The sequence below is a fragment of the Brienomyrus brachyistius genome, chromosome 6 (assembly GCF_023856365.1).
Source record: "Brienomyrus brachyistius isolate T26 chromosome 6, BBRACH_0.4, whole genome shotgun sequence".
Classification (NCBI taxonomy): Eukaryota; Metazoa; Chordata; class Actinopteri; order Osteoglossiformes; family Mormyridae; genus Brienomyrus; species Brienomyrus brachyistius.
The window spans coordinates 16,951,698-16,973,533 of NC_064538.1; the positions used below are offsets into that span (position 1 = coordinate 16,951,698).

Consider the following 21,836-nt stretch of genomic DNA (forward strand, 5'->3'; position numbering starts at 1 on the left):
ACGGGGAACAGAGAGTAGCACGGCTGGCTAGATTTGTATATGTGGCCACTTTGCAAAGCGTCCGTTGATGCATTCTGGAAAGACCCCCCCACCCCAGGAGACAAGGTCCTCCCGAGGCAGGGTGCCCCTCATGTACAATCCAGAGGAGCTAAAATCACATGGTGTCAATGTGTCGACTCGGACTGCCATTCCGCCACTGGAAGCCATACGATTAGACACGCATTGTAGCTAGAGAGCTTAAACTGGGGGGGGGGGGGGAGAGGGAGAGAAGGAGGGAAAAGAGAGAGAGAGAGAGAGAGAGAGAGAGAGAGAACTCCCAGTGTAAGGGAAGCTTCTGTTCAGGGAGCGTTACCTGACACCGCAGGTCGTGGAGCCTGACTGACTCGCAGGGACTTAGGCTCACTGGAGAGGCTGACAGCAGCTGGCCGGCCCCACAAAGCACCCCCTGCATTTAGAGCCCCCGGCCGCCCCCCAGGAGCGCGGGAAATAGCGGGAGATAAGCAGAGCGACCGGTGCGGCCCCATGGAGGAAGGGCAGCAACACGGGCCAGACACAGAGCAGCCAAGAGCTGCTGATTCCTGCGGCAGGTGGATGAGCAGCAGTGCTGGGGTATGTGTGCGTGTGTTCTACTGGAGGGGCGGGGTGAGTACGAGACTTTCCATGAAATTATTTGTAGCTTTTTCCGCAGAGAGCAAATTCACATTTGTTGAGATATTAGTGGTGTTTGTCCTTGGATGTGGGGGATTTTGCTAAATTAAATTTGAAATTAAATTTGTCACAGTTCAGTTGTATTGTATTAATCTTGTGTAGGGGCTTGGTTTACCCCCAAATTGTGTGTGGCGCTGACTCCTTCTGCTATTAGTGACGGTTTTTCAGCTTCTGTGGATGTGGTGTTTGGCTTCCGCCGATCTGGAGTGTTTTGGTTTTAGCCGGTTCTGTTGTCGCCAGTGGCCGCTTTGAGGGCGCGTTTATGACGTGGCCGTCATCCCGAGGCCAGGCCACGAGCAGCACCCGCGTGACAGGGATACGTGAGAACGGCATGAGCTGATGGGCCATGCCGTTGAACACCGGCCAGCTATCGCGTCGGAGAGTGATTCATCGAGTCCCACGGCCTGCCCGTGTCATCTAGAAGGAGGACGGATTACCACCGCAGCGATATTTATGATCCCGAGATTACAGAAGTCAGCAGGGCATGTTTGTAACGCGCCCCCCACCCCCAACCAACCCCCAGCTTTTCCTTTTGTGTCCTGGCGACGTCATGACCAGGCCCCCTTACCTGCCCCCTCTCCCCAAATCCACCCCCAACAGCTCTTTCCTGAGATTAAGAGCTTCCCATGGCTTGCTGACAAGGACGAAATTTAAGCAACAAGAGTATTTAACCTCCAGTTAATCTTGTTTTTGTCAGAGTGGGGGGGATTAGGCCATTAGATTCGGCATGCCTGGGGGGGGGGTCACAGCATTAGCAGGCCGATGAATGACAGGCCGGGGCCCAGGGCCTGAAAAGGTGAGGTGACGAGTGACACCAGCATACTCATCTCCCCCCGGAATGACGGCCCCTAAGATTAGCCCTGCTCTCCATTCTCTGCCGGGCGATAACGGCTAGGGGATTTAGGCTTTTAGGCGACCCCTAAATGTGCCTGCGAGGAATGCTCCCCACCTGCTCCCGCCGACTGCTTATTCGCCAGCATTCCCAAATGCTGTCCTGCTCTTTCCTTTCCCGAAAGGACGGCTCGTGAGGTGTCACCACAACGTCTGCAGTGTGCAGGTTAAGGTCTGCCCCCTCCTCGTCATCCAGCGCCACCTGCTGGAGCTTAGCAGACTAGGAGCAGCTGTCCCAGCACACACACATCATCCGCCTGTCGTTGCCTTCTCCTGTTTCAGCCCCGGACCTGACCCTGCGCCCCCCTGGGATATATAAAGATTGGTTCGCCAAAGGGTGAATGCTGTCTTCATCAACAGGGAAATGAATACCACCCCTCCTCCAGCCCCTAGGAGGGGGCCCCCATAACGCCAGGGCAAGGTGGTATTTCCTGACAGCGGCTTAGCATGGCGAGACTCTCACGTGAACTCTCGCCATGCCACGTAGGAGCATCAGGCTCAACCTGGAGCCTGCGGGCAATCTGGGGATCATGGAAGGAGGTGGCGGTGCCTGGCAGACGAGGCTGTGGATGGTGATGGAGGAAAAAAGGGCAAGATGCTGGAGGGAGGGTGAGAGAGAGAGAGAGAGAGAGAGAGAGAGAGAGATCGTCTTGCAGATGTTTTTGAGTCTGCTACAGAGGGGACGCTCTTTGTGTACGTCAGGCTAACCCAGAGGAAGGACCAATAGTGTTTGGCATGCCATGATAGAGGCATGGTCCTCCTCTGCCCTCCTCCCTCCATCCTCTATCTTCTGTGGCTCCCCGCTGTCCGCCTGATTCTTCTTATTTTTTTTACCACTTAGATCCTTTAGCAGATGCTCTCGTTTCAAGGACTGTCGTCAGTTCCCCCAGCTGGGCAGCCCCAAGGAGGCGTTTCGGAGCAAGTGTTCATGGGTAAAATGGCAGGCACTTCCTGGAAGCTCACAGACTCCATTCCCAGTTGTTATTTGCGCCGCTCCCGGCTGAGGTGTGAATGTTCCCTTGCTAGTTGGCCGGACACTTGGCAACAGGGGAAATAGTTTGGCCCTTTTTTCCATTATTGGTTTTGCTGTTGCTGTCGTGGTGGTGCGGACAGAGCGTTCAGGAACACCACACATGCTTTTCCGGATTGGGGGGAGATCTGCTGGGCCTTGTGTTCCTTTTGGCTTCAGAGTTTCTCTCCAGGGCCAATGAAAACAAACGCCTCTGCCAGATTGGGGGACACGGGGTAAGAGACGCAGACGTTCATGCTTTTAGAGCCCCGCTGACAAGATGGACCACAGGGGTGCCGCCGCCCTGCCGAAATTACACTCGTGCTCAGGGGGTCGGGGCAGCTTCTGGTTCAGCTCGAGTTCTGCTGTCCTGTTATTCCAGTGCCTCTGGAATTCTGGGCCAGAGCGGAGAAGCGGCCAAGTTTCCGCAGAGGAAAACGCGCCTCCTGGGGGGCAGGAAGTCAGAAGCTCACAGCGCTCCGGGATGTTACTTCGTGGGCCGGATACCGGAGGCCCGGCTCGCCGCGGGTGGCTCTGACAGCACCGTAATGACTGTGGGGAGTGCTGTTAATCGCCTTGCCACCTCCTCAGGCAGGGAGGGAGTGGGGGACGCAGGAGAACAGAGGGCCTCCCTGTGCCATGCTAATGCTAAGGGGACTCATGCATCTCCTCAGCCCCGGAACGCTGCTGAGAATATGGCGCGCCTCAGGGCGGGAATCTAGGAACCAGACTTTGGGGACAGGGGTTCTCCTGGGTTCCTCCTCCCAGTCAGGGAGTCAGGCTCTGCTACAAATGGGTTTTTTCTTCCGTATCTTGAAAGAAGGGCCCCTCCTTTGAATGCTGAATAGAAAGGCCCATCTGCCTGCAGAATAAAGTGCTGGCTTCACTCAGTTTGCCACCCCCATCCACCCCCCCCCCCCGCGTGATCAGGCAGGATTATGGGGGATCTGTAGGGTTTAATATTCACACACGGACGTCTAAGGTCAGCGTGCAGGAAAGCGTAAATGTCAGATGCGGATGAGGGATCTCGATTCTGTGGAAAGCCGCCGGTATTCCCAACCGAAGGCGGTGTTCTGTGCTGTTATAATTGGATCCAGCACTTGACCTTCTCTTACAACGTTACAGCTTCTCAACGTTTCCATTTATTGCTATGAAAGGAGTAATTTCGGGAATCCCCTCCCCCATGCAGGTCCTCTCACAGCCCGGCAGAGGTGGATTCAGATTATAATTAATGTTTACGCAGACTAGAGGAATGCGGAATGACATTTTCCTGGAGGAGGGCACATTGTGCATCCAGGCCCATGTATGTTTTAATTGATTATACTTGAACAAACACTCAGCCGCTCTGAATTTATTTCTGCACTTCTGGGTCTGAGGGTGACGCTCGGGGTGGGGGTCACCGGTCGCTCAGCTTATCTCCGTTGTCGGGGCCCTTATAATTCGTAGGTGAGCCAGTTGAGCACACCCCAGACCCCCCCACAGACACACACACACGTTTGTCTAGACAAAATTAATCCCCCGCTTATGATTTCAGGCCTCGAATCCAAACAAGCATTGGCGGGGGGGGGGGGTTAGTGTAGTGGGGCAGGGGAAGGTGGCGAGTGCGTGATGAGTCAGATGGGGTCACCTAATTGGCTGTTTGCAGCCTTCACAGTCATGTTGTCCCCCCTCCCACCAAACTCACATGCCAGCTGTAATATTTCCTAGAGTGATTGTGGCACAGTGGCAAATGGGGATGTGGGGGGGGGACAATGTTACTGCAAACAGCGCGCAATAGGCGTAATCTCAATTTTGCTTTGAGATTATATTTTTGCATTTTGCTCTGGAGCCGGTAGAATAAGGAAAAAACTGCAGGGGAAAAAAAGGAAATAGTTTGAGAACAGCTTTCTTGAAGATGTAGTTGCCAAAAAAAGGAATAAATAAGAACTGTGAGATCTTAGTTTTTCAGTCTTATTTTGCTGAATATATAGTGTGTGTATTGAGCTGTGACGTGTGTCTATCAAACTGAATCATGAGAAGACTGCATCGTTACACCCCTATCCTGGGCATCTGTCCATGACAGGCTCACAACTGCTGGCAGGGCGGGGGGGGTCTGCTGGTGCAAGCATCTCTGGAGAAGCTGCTCGGGGGTGTCTCTTATCCAGAAGCATGTCACTTCCCATTTGGGGACCAGGCCCCCCAGAGCACACTTGACACGCTTAGCGCTTAAAATTGGCGGGTGCGCCCGTGTACGGGTGCTCTGGGGAGATCAGGGGCCGACACAGTACCTCTCAACCAGGACAACTCAGTAGCCTTGGGGTCACGGAGCCACAGCTAACACGACCTGTCAGGGCAGACTAGGCTGGCCAATCCAGGCACGGCATGTGAGGGCTGGGCCTTCAGGTCCTGTCACATCAGCGCAAGTTTGTTTTTGGCTTTCAGTCTTGTGGCGCCGTCTGAATCCATGGTTTGATCGACGGGACGGCTTCCTGTCCCCCCCGCCTGATGGTTCATGACTGGGGGTTTGTCGCTCTGAGTAATGTAATATGCATACTGGTCTGCCACTGTGTTTTCTTCTGCTATTCTGGGGCGGATGGGAGCCTCCTGAGCATGGGGGGGATGGATGGTTAAGATTTCCCAGAACCCTCTCGTCCATAAATCCGTCAGCGTGTCTCCGGCCTGACAGAGATGCCTCCTGCCCTCCGGAGGGTGGTGTGGCCCGACGTGTGGGTCAGACGCCACCCAGGCTACAGCAATGGGGCTGCCTCTCCCCCAAGCCTCAGGATCTGCACCCAGGAATATCCGGAAGCTTCTTGTGTGGCCAAGATGTGCCTGTCGGAATGGCTCAGCGAGGGGGGGTGAAAACATGTGCCAGTATGTGCGTGCGGAAGATGTGTTGTGTGCTGGATCTGGCATGGGAAGAGGACAGTGGCCCCAACAGTATTAGGCCCTGGGTCCCATGCCTCGTTTCCACCAACGCGGTGCTGGAGCCAGTGCTGAATTTTTTCCCAATCCATAGCTAATTCCATGTCTTTCCACCACAGAAAACTGGCCCTGGGCTAGAAAAAAGCTCCAGGACGGCACCACAGAAAAGTTGGTCTTAGAATTCGGAACCCTAACATCAACAAGTGGGATGGGCTGTTGCGTCCAAATCTTGCACATACCCGGAAAATTCAACCCATAAGTGATATAGTTTTGTCTAATATTGCCGATGCCAGCAGTGAAATAACTGGCCAGCTTATTAGCAGGATAATGTTGCATAACTTTTTTTTTATTCTCTGGAAAATGAAAGATTGATCTGCTGGTCAGATTTAATAATAAATTATAAACATGTTTCGGGTCGAATAAATAGAATACTGTGGCGCTCGAGTGATCGTGAGGCAGACAGCGAAGTTCAGTTTTAGCAGACACACTTATTGCGCAAACCTTAAAAGGACAGCGGTAAAACAGCAAGCAAGAATAAACTCACTCACACACGCAGACTGGGGAGCATTTAAGGAGACAAAAGTGGATACAGGCAGTAGAGACAAAGTACAATGAGTCATACTCTGAAAACAATTTTTTTTTGGTTCAATAGCTTATTAAAATTTAAAACCCAAAACAGATACGAATAAATCCAAAAAACAGAATACATATGAAGCTTTACTTTATTCTTACTTTCGCCAAGAAAAAAAATTCCTTTTCCATTCTTTTTTAAACCGGTGGAAACACAGGCAGCACCAAGCAAGAGCCAGCACCAGCACCAGCACCAGCACCAGCACCAGCACCAGCACCGGCTCTGTACTGGTGGAAATGAGGCAGTAGACACACTTTGTACATTTGCTCTTTTAAGTTACACAGTCCCTCACACGCTGACAAAGGATGGTCCTGGCACCTTCCAGAAGCTGCAAAGTACCTGCATGTTACTTCACTGTCACCTGTCACCCAATTACACTGCGCTGATTACCGTTCAGCTCGCTTCCGGTATTCGTTTCTGATTGAACGAAACGCTTTTTCAAGTCAAAACCTTTTACCACTTTTTAAACATCTGTACTATATGGTGTGCTGAAAATGGACAGTAATCCAGTACTGTTAAAACCCACTGTGTGTTTCCCCCAGTTTCCATCAGGCATCTTCAGAGGCAGTCTGAGCTCGAGGACCCGTGTTTCCCTCCATGTCGACGCTTCACTAATAGCATTGAGTCACTAATAAGCAGGATGAATAATTTGCTTTTTGTGCAGGCAATTAGCTACCCCGCAGGCCTATTTTCCTGAAGCAGGCCTTGCCACTGATTGCCCACATCTGACCAGGGTCCCCAATACCTGCCTCACACCTGGGCCCCCCCTCATCATATCCCCAACAACTGCCTCTCTACCGGGGCCCCCTTCACCATGTTCCCTATACTCCCCCCTCACCGTATCCCCAAGGCTCCCCTCTCGCCTGGGGCCCCCCTCTCGCCTGGGGCCCCCCTCACCGTGTCCCCATCATTCGCCTCTCGCCCGGGACCCCCTTCGCTGTGTCCCCATCACTCGCCTCCCTCCTGGGGCCTCCCCTCTCCATATCCCCAAGGCTGCTCTCTCGTCCGGGGCCCCCCTCACCGTATCCCCAAGGCTCTCCTCCTGCCTGGGGCCCCCCTCGCAGTGTCCCCTATGCTTGCCTCCCATCTAAGGCTCCCCTCGCCTTATCCCCAACGTCTGCCTCCCACCTGGGGCCCCCCTCACCATGTCCCCGATGCTCCCCTCTCACCCAGGGCCCCCCACACCATGTCCCCAATGCTCACCTCCCACCCAGGGCCCCCCCTTGTCAGGCTGCATGACGGTGCTTTTCGCATCCAGAGGTTAGCTCGTTAGCTTTAGCGGCCAGTGACCCTCCTGGATAATGAGCCCCCTCCTGCCTTGGGGTTCTCCCCAGACAGAAGCTCCATAATTGGGTTTCTTTAGCTCTGTTGGTCATTGGAACATGCCTAGCAGCTGATCCCAGGAATCCCCCTTCCCCAGACCGGAGCAGCCGTCCCGCTGATTTAAACTCCTCCAGGTCCTCCGTTTACAGAAAGGCTCCTGATGTCATTTTAAGGGAGCTGCTGTCCTAGGCTTTTTTCCGTCACCCACCCCGGGAACGATGCTGGCCACTTCCCTCAAAAACAAGAGGGAACGCTGCATATATTTGTTTCCTTGGATCAAGGATGGCTGACAAATTAACTCCCGGGGGAAGCAAATTACAGATTCCTCACTTTCCAGCGACCCCAGAGTCTTCATTATGGCAAGAATGGCCTTAATATTGGAGCCGTGTTAGCACAAGGAGGAATTGGTGCTGGGAGCGCGGGGACACACAACAGCACCTCTCCTCTCCATTAAGCCTTGGGGTTTTTTCATAATAAAAACCCTCTTAAAGCAAATAGTCTTTTTTTTTTGGGGGGGGTGGGTGGGGAGGGTGGTATGCTTCTGTTCTGTCAGTGAGATGGTTCTGTTTCCAACCCGGGAATCCAAATGCATGGATTTTGCAGTAAAATCGCCAGCTGGGAGAGCGAGGGAACAGATTTATGCAGCTTAATGAAATGACTGCTCAGGGCGAAATATTCAATCTTCCCAAACGGAAGCAAACTCACGTCTAATTTTCATTTGGCGATACCAGCCCAGAATTAAACGCTCGGCTTGTTTTCTCATCTGCGCAGAGCGAGTTCTGTCAAGCCCGCCGCTTCCCTGACCGGCGGCGTGCTGCATTGTTCTGGGCACTCGGGGGGGGGGGGGGACGACTCACAAAGGCGTCTTTATTCTGCCGCACATCCTGTGATTGAACTCCATCTGAATTAATGTGCTGTTTGACAACTGTGTTTGCATTATGGGTTCAAACACACTTCACCCCGGCAGCATGCCTAACAGACGGCAGGCGTTGGGGGCGGGGGGGGGGGGGGTGGTTGTCGATCCTTCGCAGCCACTTCGCGGGGTCCATATGACCCCCCCCCATACCCCCAACTTATTGCACCACATGCCCTCCCCTCCTTTAGCACTGCAGGATTTAAGCCCCTGAAAAGAAGGATCCATTGTTGCCTGCATTCCCTACCAGGTTGGGAGATGTTTCCCCCAGGAGGCAGGAGAGGAAGGGGCCCTGGTCCAGGGGGAGAGCTTAGCCAGCCATAATGGAGCCCCCAACTGGCCGTTCACTATAGCAGCAATACACTCTGGGAAATCGGTCCAATCAACAGCTCAGCACAGGGGATTGAGCTGCTCAGTTCTGTATGTGCATGTTTGTATGTTTGTGTGTGCGCGTGCATGTTCGTGTCTGTGTGTGTGTTCATGTGTGTGTGCACGCCTCTGTGTGTGCATGTGTGTCTGCATGCCTCTGTGTGTGCATGTGTGTGTGCGTGTGCACACCTCTGTGTGCGCACGCCTCTGTGTGCGTGTGTGTGTGTGTGTGTGTGTGTGTGTGTGCACGCCTCTGTGTGTGCGTGTGTATGTGCACGCCTCTGTGTGTGTGTGCGTGTGTGTGTGCACGCCTCTGTGTGTGCGTGTGTGTGTGCGTGTGTGTGTGCACGCCTCTGTGTGTGCATGTGCTCAAGAAGAATTAGGGAGGCAGGTAATTGCAGGTTATACACACCATCTTCTCTGCGGAGCCTCTTGTTTACTCCAAGCTTTGGGATCGGGCCCCTGGTCTGTCTGTACGCAAGCAAGGCCGCACGGAAATACCGGATGGGGTCCTCAGAACGTCCATCTTTCCCGGGGCAGTGGTATACCATTATAGCCAAATTCACAGGTAGACCTCCCAGACAGATGGCCGTGTATGTGGTAAAAAGGATTTGTCCCCCGTTGGGTTTCGGGACAGTTGAATGGTGTGGACGGCAACTTTGGGGGTGTCGCATGACGGGAAACATGGTCAGCTTTATGCCGCGGGGTTCCCGGCCTGAAGCTGGGATATTTCTGCTGAAACACGCATGTTGTTCATTTTCCTCCCGATCCATCGCCAGTATGTCATCGTGTTAGAAGATGTGGTCACGGTCCTTGGCTCACAAAGTGGCTTGTTTATTCAAGGCAGGGTTGTGTCTAAATTAGCTGCTAAACCTGGTGCTGTCCCAGAATAACCAGGCCTGTGCTGGTGCCTGTGCCGCTAGTGCTCGCGGTTGACTGCCAGGGTGGTGATGTCACGGCAAAATGCAACCGCCGCCCTCTGAAGAAGCAGGGAGGCACTAAAACACATGAGACCGCCCCGCCTCCCTGTCACGGGTGCAGGGTGTCCATGCCTTGCGCTTTCCCAGGGAGGGACAGAAATAGGCCCTGCTGGCCCCCACCACCTAGCTAATGCGAGGTTAAAGGTCAAGCAAAAGCCTGTTCGTTAATCGCCATTACTGCCATATTCCTCCAGTAAAGAGCCAGCGAAGGCCTCCTGCCTTCCGATTTCCACCGTTGTTTTTGCCCAGTCAGTGTGTTGATTCTGTCATAGGAAAGCAGCACAATCTTAGGTGTACCAACGGAGAAAATTATGTATTTTACTTCCCAGTGTTTTGATGTGGTTATTATGCCTGTTTAACCCGTCACTCAAAAAGCCTCTTGTTTGCTTGGCTTGTTTAACCTTTTTTATTTCTTGTACTCAGTCCACAGAATTAAGATTGATTACAGGGTGGATTGATTGCGTTTTGCTTCATCCTCAGCTGGTCATTAATTGAGCTTGACACAGCTGGGTAGTAGGACATTCTTCCGCTAATGAAGTGGTGCGTGAGCAATCTGTCATCTGACTGTGGCACTGACGCACCCCCCCCACACCTGTTTCTTCCAGTTCCCAATTTCAGTGTCGACCCACTCGCCACCAATGACAGCCAAGACTCAAGAGGCCTGGGTATCCCCAAGGTCTCAGGCCTAGAGAGGAGCCAGGAGAAGAGTCAGGAGAGCTGCAAGGACAGCGCCCCCCTGCTGGGCTTCACCGCACCCAAGCAGCCACCTCCGGAGGCCCAGCTGCCGGCCGCCCCTCCTCCCCCCAGCCCTGCTCCGGCCCCCTGCCCAGAGTCCGTCTTCCGACCCCGGTCCCCAGCCGCCACACCCCAAGCACGCCAGGATCCGGAGCCCCGTCCGGCCGTCCCCCCTCGGGCCCAGATCCAGCCTGAGCCCCCAACTCAGCTGCGGCCACCCCCTACCCCCAACCCACACCCTCACCATCTTTCTCCAACCCACTCGGTCCCCCAGATCCAGCCGGGGCAGCACCGCCCCCCCTCGCGCTGCGTGCCACGCCCCCTGTCCGCCTACGGCCTCAGTCTCAACGGTATAAGGTAAGACCAGAGTGCATGGTTGTAGTTGTAAGTGGTGTATTTTGGTGCTGAAGTGAAACTGCATCACTGTTTATTAACCTTATGGGGTGGAAGAGTGACCAAACAGAATGGGCTGATGCATGTGTAGCCTGGCACCCTCCTGTCCTGCGCTTCAGCTCCCCCGGAAACTCGGATAGCGCTCTGTCTGCGTCTGCCTTATAGCAACCTTACCCAAAGGTATGTCTTTATTGGGCCCCTCCCCCAATGCCGTGTCTCTCTGTCTCCTTGGCAGCAGTCGAAGCAGCACACCAGGCAAGCCCCACGGGCCCCACGCACCCGCGCATCCGCATCACCCCCCGGCCGCGGCCTTCCCCCTGGCCCTGCCCAGTCAGGCCGCGCCCCACAGCTTCCCCCCCACCCTGCAGTCCTCGCCACACCCCCACCAGCCCAATATGTTTGCGCCGCCCACGGCTTTACCTCCACCTCCACCGCTGACGTCAAGCACCCTGCCAGTCCCTGGACACCCAGCTGGGAGTGCCTACTCAGGTATGCCCCCTTGTGGTTAAGATGGGACATGCTCTAAAATCTGACTGGTGGAGGGCTATAATTATGACTTGTGGATTTGTGGGGATTTGTGGAAATGATTGACCTAGTGATGTCCTGGATGGGTCCCCTGAACGCGGAGGGGCCCAGGGCCCCGCATAGTGCTAGCAGTGGTGATAATCTGAGTGCTTTTATCTGCAAATGTCAGCTTCCGCTCAGCCTATTTTAGGACTATGGAGACCCGGTGCGTACTGACTGGCCATTTGCTCTCCTGTCATCCACTACAGAACAAGATCTCCTTCGCCAGGAGCTGAACACACGCTTCCTGGCCTCGCAGAGCGCCGACCGTGGCGCCTCGCTGGGGCCACCGCCCTACCTGCGCACCGAGTTCCATCAGCACCAGCATCAGCACCAGCATCAGCACCAGCACACGCACCAGCACACGCACCAACACACCTTCACGCCGTTCCCCCACGCCATCCCGCCCAGCGCCATCATGCCCACCCCTGCTCCGCCCATGGTTCGTACCCCAGCCAGAAATGTGAGGATAAGTAGAACACAACTCTAAAGCCGCCTGGGGTATGGGGGCTGGGGGGGCTAGAGGGCTCGTTTGGGGCTGGGAGGGGGGACACACACCATGTATTTTATATTCACTATGATGATGCTCTTATAAAAAAGCCACATGTATAAGCAGTGTTCTGCCTGGCCAGATGCCTCTAATCCTGGTTTTAATTGTTTGAAGCTCGTAATTAAAGCCGGCAGGGCTGTGAACCTGATCGCTCTTTCCGGACTGACATTGTCGCTGCGTGCTCCCCGCGCTGCCATCGCAAAACCACCATTCATCACAGACTCCTCTGAGCCTGAGCGTTCTTCTCGGGCTGCAAAACTGTCCTTTTGTGGTGACTTGTGCCGTCACACAGCGGACATGTTTACAGTAATAGGGAAATAGTGACTTACTCAGAGTTATTTTGAAAGATTCCTGCAGGGCAAAACACGTCAGTTAGATTCCTTCTTAAAAAGCTCTAAAAAGATTCCTTCGCAACATGAGAGGCTTGCCACTTTGGGATCCGCGTGTTTATGTAGACGACATGGACGTCACTGCCGTGTCTGAGATATGCTGCCGTCTGGAGGTGAGTGTCAGCGTCGAGGCCCAGGTGACGGCCTCTTTGAGCTGTCCCACAAATAGCAGGGTGGCGAAGGTGCGCTCCATGAATATTACAGCTTGTCAAGCCGGCTCATGGTGTCGCAACTAACTTAAAACGCCAGTTGCTGAAATCACTCCCACCATGACTTATTTTAGTGAAAGCACTCTGTTTTTTATGGAAAAACCTTTCAACTGGGGCCCAGAAGGCAGCCCGGTGTGTGGTTCTGGAAGGAAAAATCAAATGGATGTGGACCCAGGCTGGCCAAGATGGCCACTGCGGGTGTGCGGTGAGGAATTTCACCGCCCTCCTGGTCGCTTGTGTATTCAGCCCTGCCCTGTCTCGTTCCTTTGCAGTTTGACAAATATCCGACAAAAGTCGACCCCTTCTACAGACACAGTGTGAGTGCACCACTCGTGTTCCCGCTGTGTGCCACCGGGTGGCGCTCCGCATTAAAACTCATGCCATGCTGCTTCCATCTTGCACAGCATCCTGTCCATAAGGCCAGCACACGCAGCACTGGGCACATTTTCCCGAATTCCAACATGTTCAAATATACGTTTAATTCAGTTTTTATTGACCTGAATAATTAGCATTCAATTCGGTTCTGGTTTTGAAGGCCCTTGGTCACTAAAATCTGGAATGAGGCAACTTCCCTGGGTAATTTCAAAGAGCCCCGGGCAGAAGGTGTGATTGGGGTGTTCTGGATGGATGCTGTGTCCGCTTTGGCCCTGGTGTCTGCTAACATCTATCGCTTGCCCAGCCGCTTCCATCAAAAACCAAACCGTTCATTATTTTTGCTGATATATATTTTTTTGAGACCTCTGTGATCAGCATATTTACTCAGCTCACAAGAAAAAAATAAAAAATTGGCGCTGCCCTGCCCACGGCCCCCGTGGTCCGTGTGAAACGCCCTCCGTGTGCCTGAGGCAAGATCATCTGTTTTCATGTCGGCCTGTTAAGAAGCGGCCCACCTCTCAGTTATTTATTTATTTGTTCTGTCGGTTTCCTGCTTGGGGGGAGGGCGGCCACTACCCGTAGCTTGGCTGATAACCCCGCCACTTTGTTATTACCACTGCTTGCTGATTGTTCTGTTGTTCTCAAGTCTTGATGGTTAAGAAACAAAACATATATAGAGAATTCTCAAATTCCTTACTTTGAAAAAGCAACGTTTGCTCCCTCCTTGCTGTTGCTATAGTGATTTGCAGTATCCAGCCAGCAGAGTGATCATATCACTGCTGGGCGTGTAACCCCCAAACGCTGCTCCAGGGCTGCTGGGTAAACGGCTGACCCTGTGCTCGGGCCTCACACTCAGACCGTGGGCTTCACCCCCACAGAAGATCTAGGTGGGATTCACCGAAACCAAAGGAGCATTTATTTGGGTCCCTTTTTCCACCATCTTGTGCAACCGTGCTGTGGTGGCCATGTGTTTGTGCGTGTAATATGGGCATTCTGTGTGAGCGCCCCCCTGTGGCCGTGCACATTTACACAAGGCGTCTGGCCAGCCCATCACCCCCGCAAGAGCCGTTCCACCTCCCTCACGGAGGCCCTGCTAACGTCTCTCTTTCCTTCTCTCTCCCTCTCCCTCACAGCTGTTTCACTCCTACCCCCCAGCTGTGTCTGGCATCCCTCCCATGATCCCTCCGACTGGTCCCTTCGGCTCCCTGCAGGGGGCGTTCCAGCCCAAGGTATGGTGTGACCCAGCCGGCATTGCCACCCTCCCGTCACACTAGCTGAGCATCTCCATGTTGGTCATCCCCCGTGCCTCATCTCTGCCGTAAAGGAATCGCATTTCCCCCGCTTAATGATCATATTTTATTCATTAGCATATATGCTCCATAATGGCACATAGAGACCAAGAAAATTGGTTGCTATTGGATGTGGAGTTTCCATGACGACGGGGGTGGCAGCTTGTGAGCACTGTGGCCCTATGTGTGACTGCGTATATCTGACCTGGCCTGACTTGCTGTTTGTTCCTCCCTTAGACTTCGAACCCCCTCGATGTGGCTTCCAGGCCCGGCACTGTCCCACACACGCTCCTGCAGAAGGACCCACGGGTAAGCCTCCTCCTGCCTTCTGCAAATCGCTCCTATGTGGAGAAAGGACCCCATAGCTGTCTAACAATGTGTCTGTCAGTTACAGCCACAATTTAGCCCCTAAATAATCCAGAAACCACCAGCTAACCCCATACATAAATACAGCAGCAACATTTCTGTCAGCCTTTGTTTGATGCTGTTGTTTTGGTTTTTTTTTTTTTTGCTTGATGCCCTCTGTCACATGTGTGGCTTCATAGCCTTTGTTTAGGTCAACAGTTAGTAATTTCATGTGTAATTTGCCACGGCAGATGTACGCAGAACCACCTGTTTACCAGCAGTGTGATGGAGCTCAGGATTTTCCAAACGCGTTCTGTCAGCCATATTTAACAACTTGTCATCGCTGATGTGTGGGAGGCCCAGAGAGGGCAGGCAAATTCATAAATATCACCTAATTATTCCCAGGAATGCTTCATTTGAAAGGGAAATTTTAACATTTTAATTAAGTCAATAATGAAGTGATGTGCTGCTGTTAATTGGAAACATAGTGTGAGTGACAGACACATAACCAGGCTGTCATTCTCCCTTCCAGCTGACGGACCCCTTCCGGCCCCTGCTGCGGGTAAGAGTGCTTTATTAAAACATGGAGGGGGGCCCCTGCACCGGACCCCCGGGACTTGCCGGCAGAAACTCATTATGGCAGCTTTCTGCCTCACAGGCATCAATTTGCCAGCTCCGTGCCACGGTTTTGAGAAATAATAATGATTAAAAAAAAAACAAATAATAATAGCAATAATACTAATAAAGACAGATTGCCAACAGCCCTTAGTAACAGTGAGAATGTGATTATCAGTAACTAAGTCAAAGAGATTGATTGATCCCAGCATCTTTGTGATGAAATGGGGGCAGAAACTGGAGGAAGCCCCTCCCATAGTTGGCGATGTATATCAGTGCGTCTTTATGAGTTAAAAAATGAATATCGTGATGGACGGAGGTGACGCCACCCACCGAGGGCTGGCAGCTGCTTTGGTGTGACTGTTCTGCCCCCTTTGCAGAAGCCTGGGAAGTGGTGTGCCATGCATGTTCACATTGCCTGGCAGATCTACCACCATCAGCAGAAGGTGAAGGTCAGTCCCCTGGCCGCCGTGGGGTGAAGGGGGAGGCCAGGACATTACAGGAGGGCTGGTCCAGTCTGTCCTGTATATCATACACATGTTTTCATGTCTCCTCACCCATACAGTCTCATCTACTCTATATTCTATTGTCTTGCTTGCTCCTGTGTGTTTACCTCGACTGAAAGGAATCCATATCGTCTCATTTAAATAAGATTCTATTTTGTCTCTAATCTGAAGTTATTTAATTTGCAGTGCTTAATTGGTGACAAAGAGATTAATTGGCTGCCATGATTGACTGGAAGAACACGTGTGGGTTTGAAATGGGAACAGTGCCATCTAGTGTTCTGAATGAGAAGGGGCAATCAGCTGAAAAGCAGAGCTAATGACATTTTAGCTGACTATTATATAAGTTCCTGTGCTGTATTGGCTCAATGTACCGTGTGAATTATGCAACAATAGGCTTAGTAATATTCTTGGAAATGTGACATTAAGTTATTGAACTGTAAGATTTAAGTGTTTTATCATCATCAGTCATAATGTAATAATCATGTCACACCTTCTTTATGCGCATTTTATTTTGGAAGGCACTCACAGATTGCGGTTGCAGTATTAATTACAAAAAGTGCCCCATGTCCACGTGTATCGATCCCAGTTTGGGCTGGAGTTCTCCCGGGGGAAGATTGCGCTCAGGTTTAAAGCTGCAGTGTCTGCCTTTTGGAGGTCTCTTGAACCTGCCAGTTCTAGAAGGTACCATGAGAAAGAGGTTTTTTTAAAGTGAACCCCCCCCCCATTTGGCCTTCTCCAGCAGCAGATGCAGGTGGACCCACACAAGCTGGACTTCGGACTCAAGCCCGACTTCCTCAGTCGACCCCCGGGGCCGAGCCTGTTTGGCGCAATCCACCACCCACACGACCTGGCCCGGCCTGCCACACTTTTCTCTGCTGCAGGTAGGCGCCTGATCCGAGGGGGACCAGGCCTCTTTGTCTGTGTGTTCACCCTCCTGACTGATGAGTTAACTCTTGAGCCTCCGGACCGCTTGGAGCCCCATCAGCGTGGGCATTCACACGCAGGCACCTGTTGTGATGGATGGGCTTTGACTCACCCCCCCACCCCATCCCAAGCTGCAGCATCGTTAAGCACAGTGATTCAGGCTGTACCCCATTAGCTGGGAGGCGGAAAGGTGGGTGAAAACAGAATCCATGTGCGCAGGGCATAACCAAACATTGTCTCCCCCCCACAGGTTCTACACACCCATCGACCGCCCCCTTCGGACACCCCCCCCACCACCCCAGCAATTTCCTCACCCCTGCCCCCCACCTAGGTAAGATGTGACCACCATCCGTTTTGGTTACACCGACAGCTGGATAACGGAAAATGACAAATTAGTTAATTCCAAAAAAAATTATAATAATAAAATCTCAGATTGCTCCCTAACGAGGTGTATACATTATACTTCAGTCACATAAAAGAGCAGGTTGGCTGCGTGCTGTGGGTGGGTTTTCGATAATTGTGGAGGCTGTGTAATGACTGTATAATGTGTGAGCATGTGTTTGTATACCTTAATAAAGATCTTCATCGTTAGAGGGCTCCATTTCTCTCGCTTTATCTGTCTGGACGAGTTTTAAAGTTCAGCAGCTACACCAGGACACAGTGGCTTCCTCTAAGTGCCACTGATGGTCACTCATGCTCACCCTCTGTCGTTATCTTTTCTCCAGAGCCCTTCAGCAGGCCCACATCATTCGGAGGACTGGCCACCCTGAGCACAGCGGCTTTCGGCGGTCTGGGAAATCCAGCGCTGAGTGAGTGTCCCACCCCCTGTAGGAGGGAATTTCCAGCCCCCCTCACAGCAGTGTGGTGTTGTTCTCCCTCTCATCTCTGCCTCCTGACTGGATGTTGACCCCATATCTCCATCTTCCAGCTTCCAACTCCGTGTTTGGCCACAAAGATACCCCCAACTCCCAGCAGCACTTCGGCGGTACCCACGAGCCCTGGAACCGGCTCCATCGGACGCCCCCCTCGTTTCCCACACCCCCACCCTGGCTGAAGCCCGCAGACTCGGAGAGGAGTACTTCAGTGACCTCACACGACCGGGACCGTGACATAGACAAGAGGGACTCTTCGGTCAACAAGGACGATAAGGACAGGTACGTAATGCTGGAGAGCAGGGGCCAGTGTATAAGGTTTGGGGGGAGATTCTGGTCTAAAGCAGCACTTTATATCCCAGCCTGACAAATTGGACCCATTGAGGCAGCGGTGACGCCCAAACCTGCATCTCGGGCTTTTAGAGTCTCTGGTTTATTGCTCAAACACTCATTTCCCTCCGCAGGGAAGCTACCGAGAAGCGACACCAGAGCCACACGTCGCCGGCCCCTGCCAACGCTGTCACCCTGCTAGGCCACAGCCGGCCCTCGGACCCCCAGCGGGGCCACCTGCCTGGGGAGACGCGGGACAAGGACAAGCCGAAGGAGCGGGAGCGGGAGCACAGCGATGCCTGGAAGGAGCCTTGCGCCGAGGAGCAGAAGCAGAGGGACAGTCACCACGGGGACAAGGAGACACCCGTCATCCACGATGGCCGTGCCGTCGACGACAAGCCCGCGGGCCGGGTGACGTCGCCGTATGTGCGGCCCGCCGGCCCCGACCGCGCGAGTGGGACCTTGGGTCGCGAGCCCGCCGAGAAGAAGGCTGACTCGCAGTACGAGCAGCAGAAGAAGGGCTCCGAGGTCAAGGTGAAGGAGGAGCGCAAGGAGGAGCAGGAGGGTCCTGGCGAAGGCCCCCCTCCCCACCGCTCCTCGGAGCACCCCCCGACCATCCCCCCGGCCCCCGCCATCCACCCGCCATCCTCCATGTCCTCAATGGCCATGTCCATGGGCATGGCGGGTCTGCACCCCATGAACAGCATCAGCAACCTGGACAGGACTCGTGTGGTGGCTCCCTTCATGGGCATCAGCCCCATCCCAAGTGCTGAGAGGTTCCCCTACCCAACCTTCCACTGGGACCCCATGCGAGACCCCCTGCGGGACCCCTACCGCAGCCTGGACATTCACCGGAGGGATCCCCTGGCCCGGGACTTGCTGCTGAGGAATGACCCTCTACACCGGCTGGCAGGGCCCAGGTTGTATGAGGCGGACCGCTCGTATCGGGACCGTGAGCCACATGACTACGGCCGCGAGCACCCCCACCCACTGGCGCTGGAGCAGCGGCGCGAGCAGGAGCGGGCCCACCTGGAGGAGCGAGAGCGGCTGCACCTGCTGCGCGAGGACTATGAGCATGGTCGCCTGCACCCCATGCATCATGCCGCGCTGGATGCCCACCTGCCGCACCCTGGCCTCATGGCCCCCAGCCTTCCCAGCATGCACTACCCCAGGGTCAGCCCCTCAGCCGTGCACCAGAACGGCATGCTTAACAAGACTCCGCCCACCGCTTCCCTCAGCGCACCACCCCCCTTGATACCCACTCTGGGGGCTCGGCCCAACTCGCCCCGAAGGACTACGCCCCTGACAGCAGCGGACATGAGGGACAGACCTCCCTCCCACACGCACAAAGACATTGAGGCCCGGTGAGCGGACTGCAGGCAGGCAGGCAGACAGGCAGGCAGGCAGGCAGGCAGGCAGGCAGGCAGGCAGGCAGACAGACAGAACCCGGACTCAACCGAGCACTTGGCGTCAGGCTAGCAGGAGTGTACCATAGCTGGGTATAAATATATGTATGTGTGTGTGTGTGTGTGTGTGTGTGTGTGTGTGTGAGGCAGGGGGAGCTTACTGGTGTTTTTTTGTACAAAAAAACAGCAAAAATCAAGATCATTGAACAAAAAAATGAACTGAATCAAAAATTTTACAAACATTTTGTCAAATGCACTCCAGCGTTCGTGCGCATCTTGTTTGTACAGAGAGCAGTTCCTGCAACTGGAAGATCCATTGATCAAAGGAGTCGCCCCCGTGAGGACGATTTTGGAAGTACAGGTGCTGAAAAGGGCAGGCTGGAATAGACGGCCAACTTTGTAGATATGTGTACAGTGAATATGCTTGTCCCTTGAGGTTAAAATCTTGGTACAAATATGCAAAAGGGAGTAAGGAAAGCTTTACTTTGAACACGTGTACATAGGAGAGCGGAACTGGATTTACAGAACTTCACAGCGAGCTTTTGACCAGTGCACCGGCCCCATGACGGAGTTAATGTCATCTCACAGGTCACCCCCTACAACTATGCAATGAATGTTTTGGCTCTGGGCAAAGATCAGCTTTTTTCAAAGGAGCCTTTTCACAATCTGACCACACGCCCCCCCGGGAAAAAAAAGCTGTATTCTCTCCACAACCAGAAGGACACTTCTTCAAATTAATACAAACTAAAAATGTAAATTTTCCCCAACCTTTAACATAAATGACTTTGATCTGCCAAAAAAAATTAAACATCTAAACCACCCTGAATATGCCATTTGTTTGCTAGTGACAATCCTTAAAGCTTTTTTTTTTTTTTAAAGAAATATATATTTTTAAGGAATACAACCCAAAATCTACCAATCCCTCATCAGTGGTAAGGCTTCTAAAGAGCCTTCAGTGTGATGCAGCCTTTCTCGTTTGGAGAGAATATAACTTTGACCACAAGGCAGAACCCCGTTCTTCTGAAGGATAGTACAGTATGTGTAAGGAGTATAAAACTAGTTCCGTTGGTTTAACCGTGTATTAAAGTGCTATCCTAAGTTGTTGTATCTTCAGAAAAAGAAATGACGAACAAAAAAAGTCTATGGACAGTTTGTTTCTAATAAGCAGAGTTCTATTTTAGTAGTCCAACGAAGGTTTAGTCGTACGCTTCAGACTATGTGAAAGCCAGATGTTGTGCAGTGTTTTTTTTATCAGACAAAAATGTACACTGGAACAGTAGTGTTAGTTGAGTATTGCAAAGAGATTGTTAACAGAAACATTTTTTGCTGTTTATCATGTACGTAAAAATGAAGTCATTTCTAGGTCATGTAAAAAAAGACAAAAAAAAAAGTGAAGCGACTGAATCTTCAGCATGTTCCTCATTTAAACCTGTGTTATGTAAATTGTGCCATGTTATTAAAAAATGTGAACTAAAGCGTCATGCTGCCTCACTCGTGTCCCAGGTGATGTTTCACACTGAAAGGTGTGGAGGTCAGGCCCCTTTATTAGTCTCTGTCCAGCAGATTGCCAAGGAGACAAGGAAGTAGCTTCTGTGTTTTCTTGTGCTTCCTGTTTAGTCCTTTGATAATGATTAATCCAGGTGATAAAAACTGCCTTGTACACTAATCTGAAGTAATTTATACACTGAGATAAGATAATGGCCCCTGTTGTATAATTTTATAAAACGGATACAGGTCTCAAGAACATTATTTGTCAGCCTGTATGGTGTTTTCCAGCCTTGTTTCCGGTATTACTCATTTTTTTAACCAGTTAGTTATAGTGATCCTAGGCATCGCCCAGAATGTGCTCACACACTCGCACACTATATGCAGCTTACCTGCACAGCCTCTCTCTAGCTTGTATGAGTGCCCAGAAAACTAATGAAACCCTCACAGACGCCAAGACCACAACCCTGGAGGGAGTATGTGGTAACAAAGCCTCATGTTTCAGTGATAATTTACTGTCGTCTTTTAATTATTGTTTTTTAATACTGACTTTTTGTGAAATACTTTCGAAATATAATAAACGCACTGTAATCAGGGCCCCGGCAGCAGCACAAAGTGATGGTAATAATCATGCTGCCTGCACCTTGACATTAGGCAACTTTTCAGTACACCTAACCTCTGTGCCGCACTCTCCTGATTTTCCTTGATATCGGGGATTATCTTATCGTATCTCAGTATTTTATCCATATTTGTAAGAATCGTAGCACTTTAGTAGTATGGAGGATGACGGATGTTTTGATCAAAACGCTATTTTTTACCACGGACACGGTGGTAAAATGTAGCTTATACCCAGCTAACATTTAACGTTGGCCCAACGTTGGTAGAACGTCGGACATAACGTCGGCCCAACGTCATTAGCAGACGTTGGCCCAACGTGCAGTAAACCAAGTAGTGATAAGCAAATGTGTGCAATTCCCTGTGGCCAACGTAAAACCAACGTCCCATGGACATTATGGGGACCATGTGCCAACCTACTTTCAATGTCTGGGTTACGTCAACTCAACGTCTGCAGCTAACGTAAAATGCTCGTTGTGCCAACTCTCAATTGCCAATTAAAGAGT

At 52.2% G+C, this 21,836-nt stretch overlaps 1 protein-coding gene across 14 annotated transcripts in view; it reads left to right on the plus strand.

Moving 5' to 3' along the window:
- auts2a (activator of transcription and developmental regulator AUTS2 a) overlaps window positions 1-20,705 on the plus strand; it is a 242,992-nt gene extending 222,287 nt beyond the window's left edge. For 8 of the 14 annotated variants that reach the window (XM_049016632.1, XM_049016631.1, XM_049016638.1 and 5 more), the window contains 13 exons: window positions 10,334-10,820; window positions 11,092-11,345; window positions 11,630-11,883; window positions 12,841-12,885; window positions 14,077-14,172; window positions 14,470-14,541; window positions 15,110-15,139; window positions 15,573-15,644; window positions 16,438-16,579; window positions 16,873-16,953; window positions 17,348-17,431; window positions 17,551-17,776; window positions 17,959-20,705. In XM_049016632.1, coding sequence (XP_048872589.1) covers window positions 10,334-10,820; window positions 11,092-11,345; window positions 11,630-11,883; window positions 12,841-12,885; window positions 14,077-14,172; window positions 14,470-14,541; window positions 15,110-15,139; window positions 15,573-15,644; window positions 16,438-16,579; window positions 16,873-16,953; window positions 17,348-17,431; window positions 17,551-17,776; window positions 17,959-19,192 — 3,077 coding nt within the window. In that variant the 3' untranslated portion in view covers window positions 19,193-20,705. The remainder of the gene's footprint in view (window positions 1-10,333; window positions 10,821-11,091; window positions 11,346-11,629; window positions 11,884-12,840; window positions 12,886-14,076; window positions 14,173-14,469; window positions 14,542-15,109; window positions 15,140-15,572; window positions 15,645-16,437; window positions 16,580-16,872; window positions 16,954-17,347; window positions 17,432-17,550; window positions 17,777-17,958) is intronic. The other 6 variants (XM_049016634.1, XM_049016635.1, XM_049016637.1 and 3 more) reach the window with 6 other exon arrangements.
- The last annotated feature ends 1,131 nt before the right edge of the window (window positions 20,706-21,836 follow it).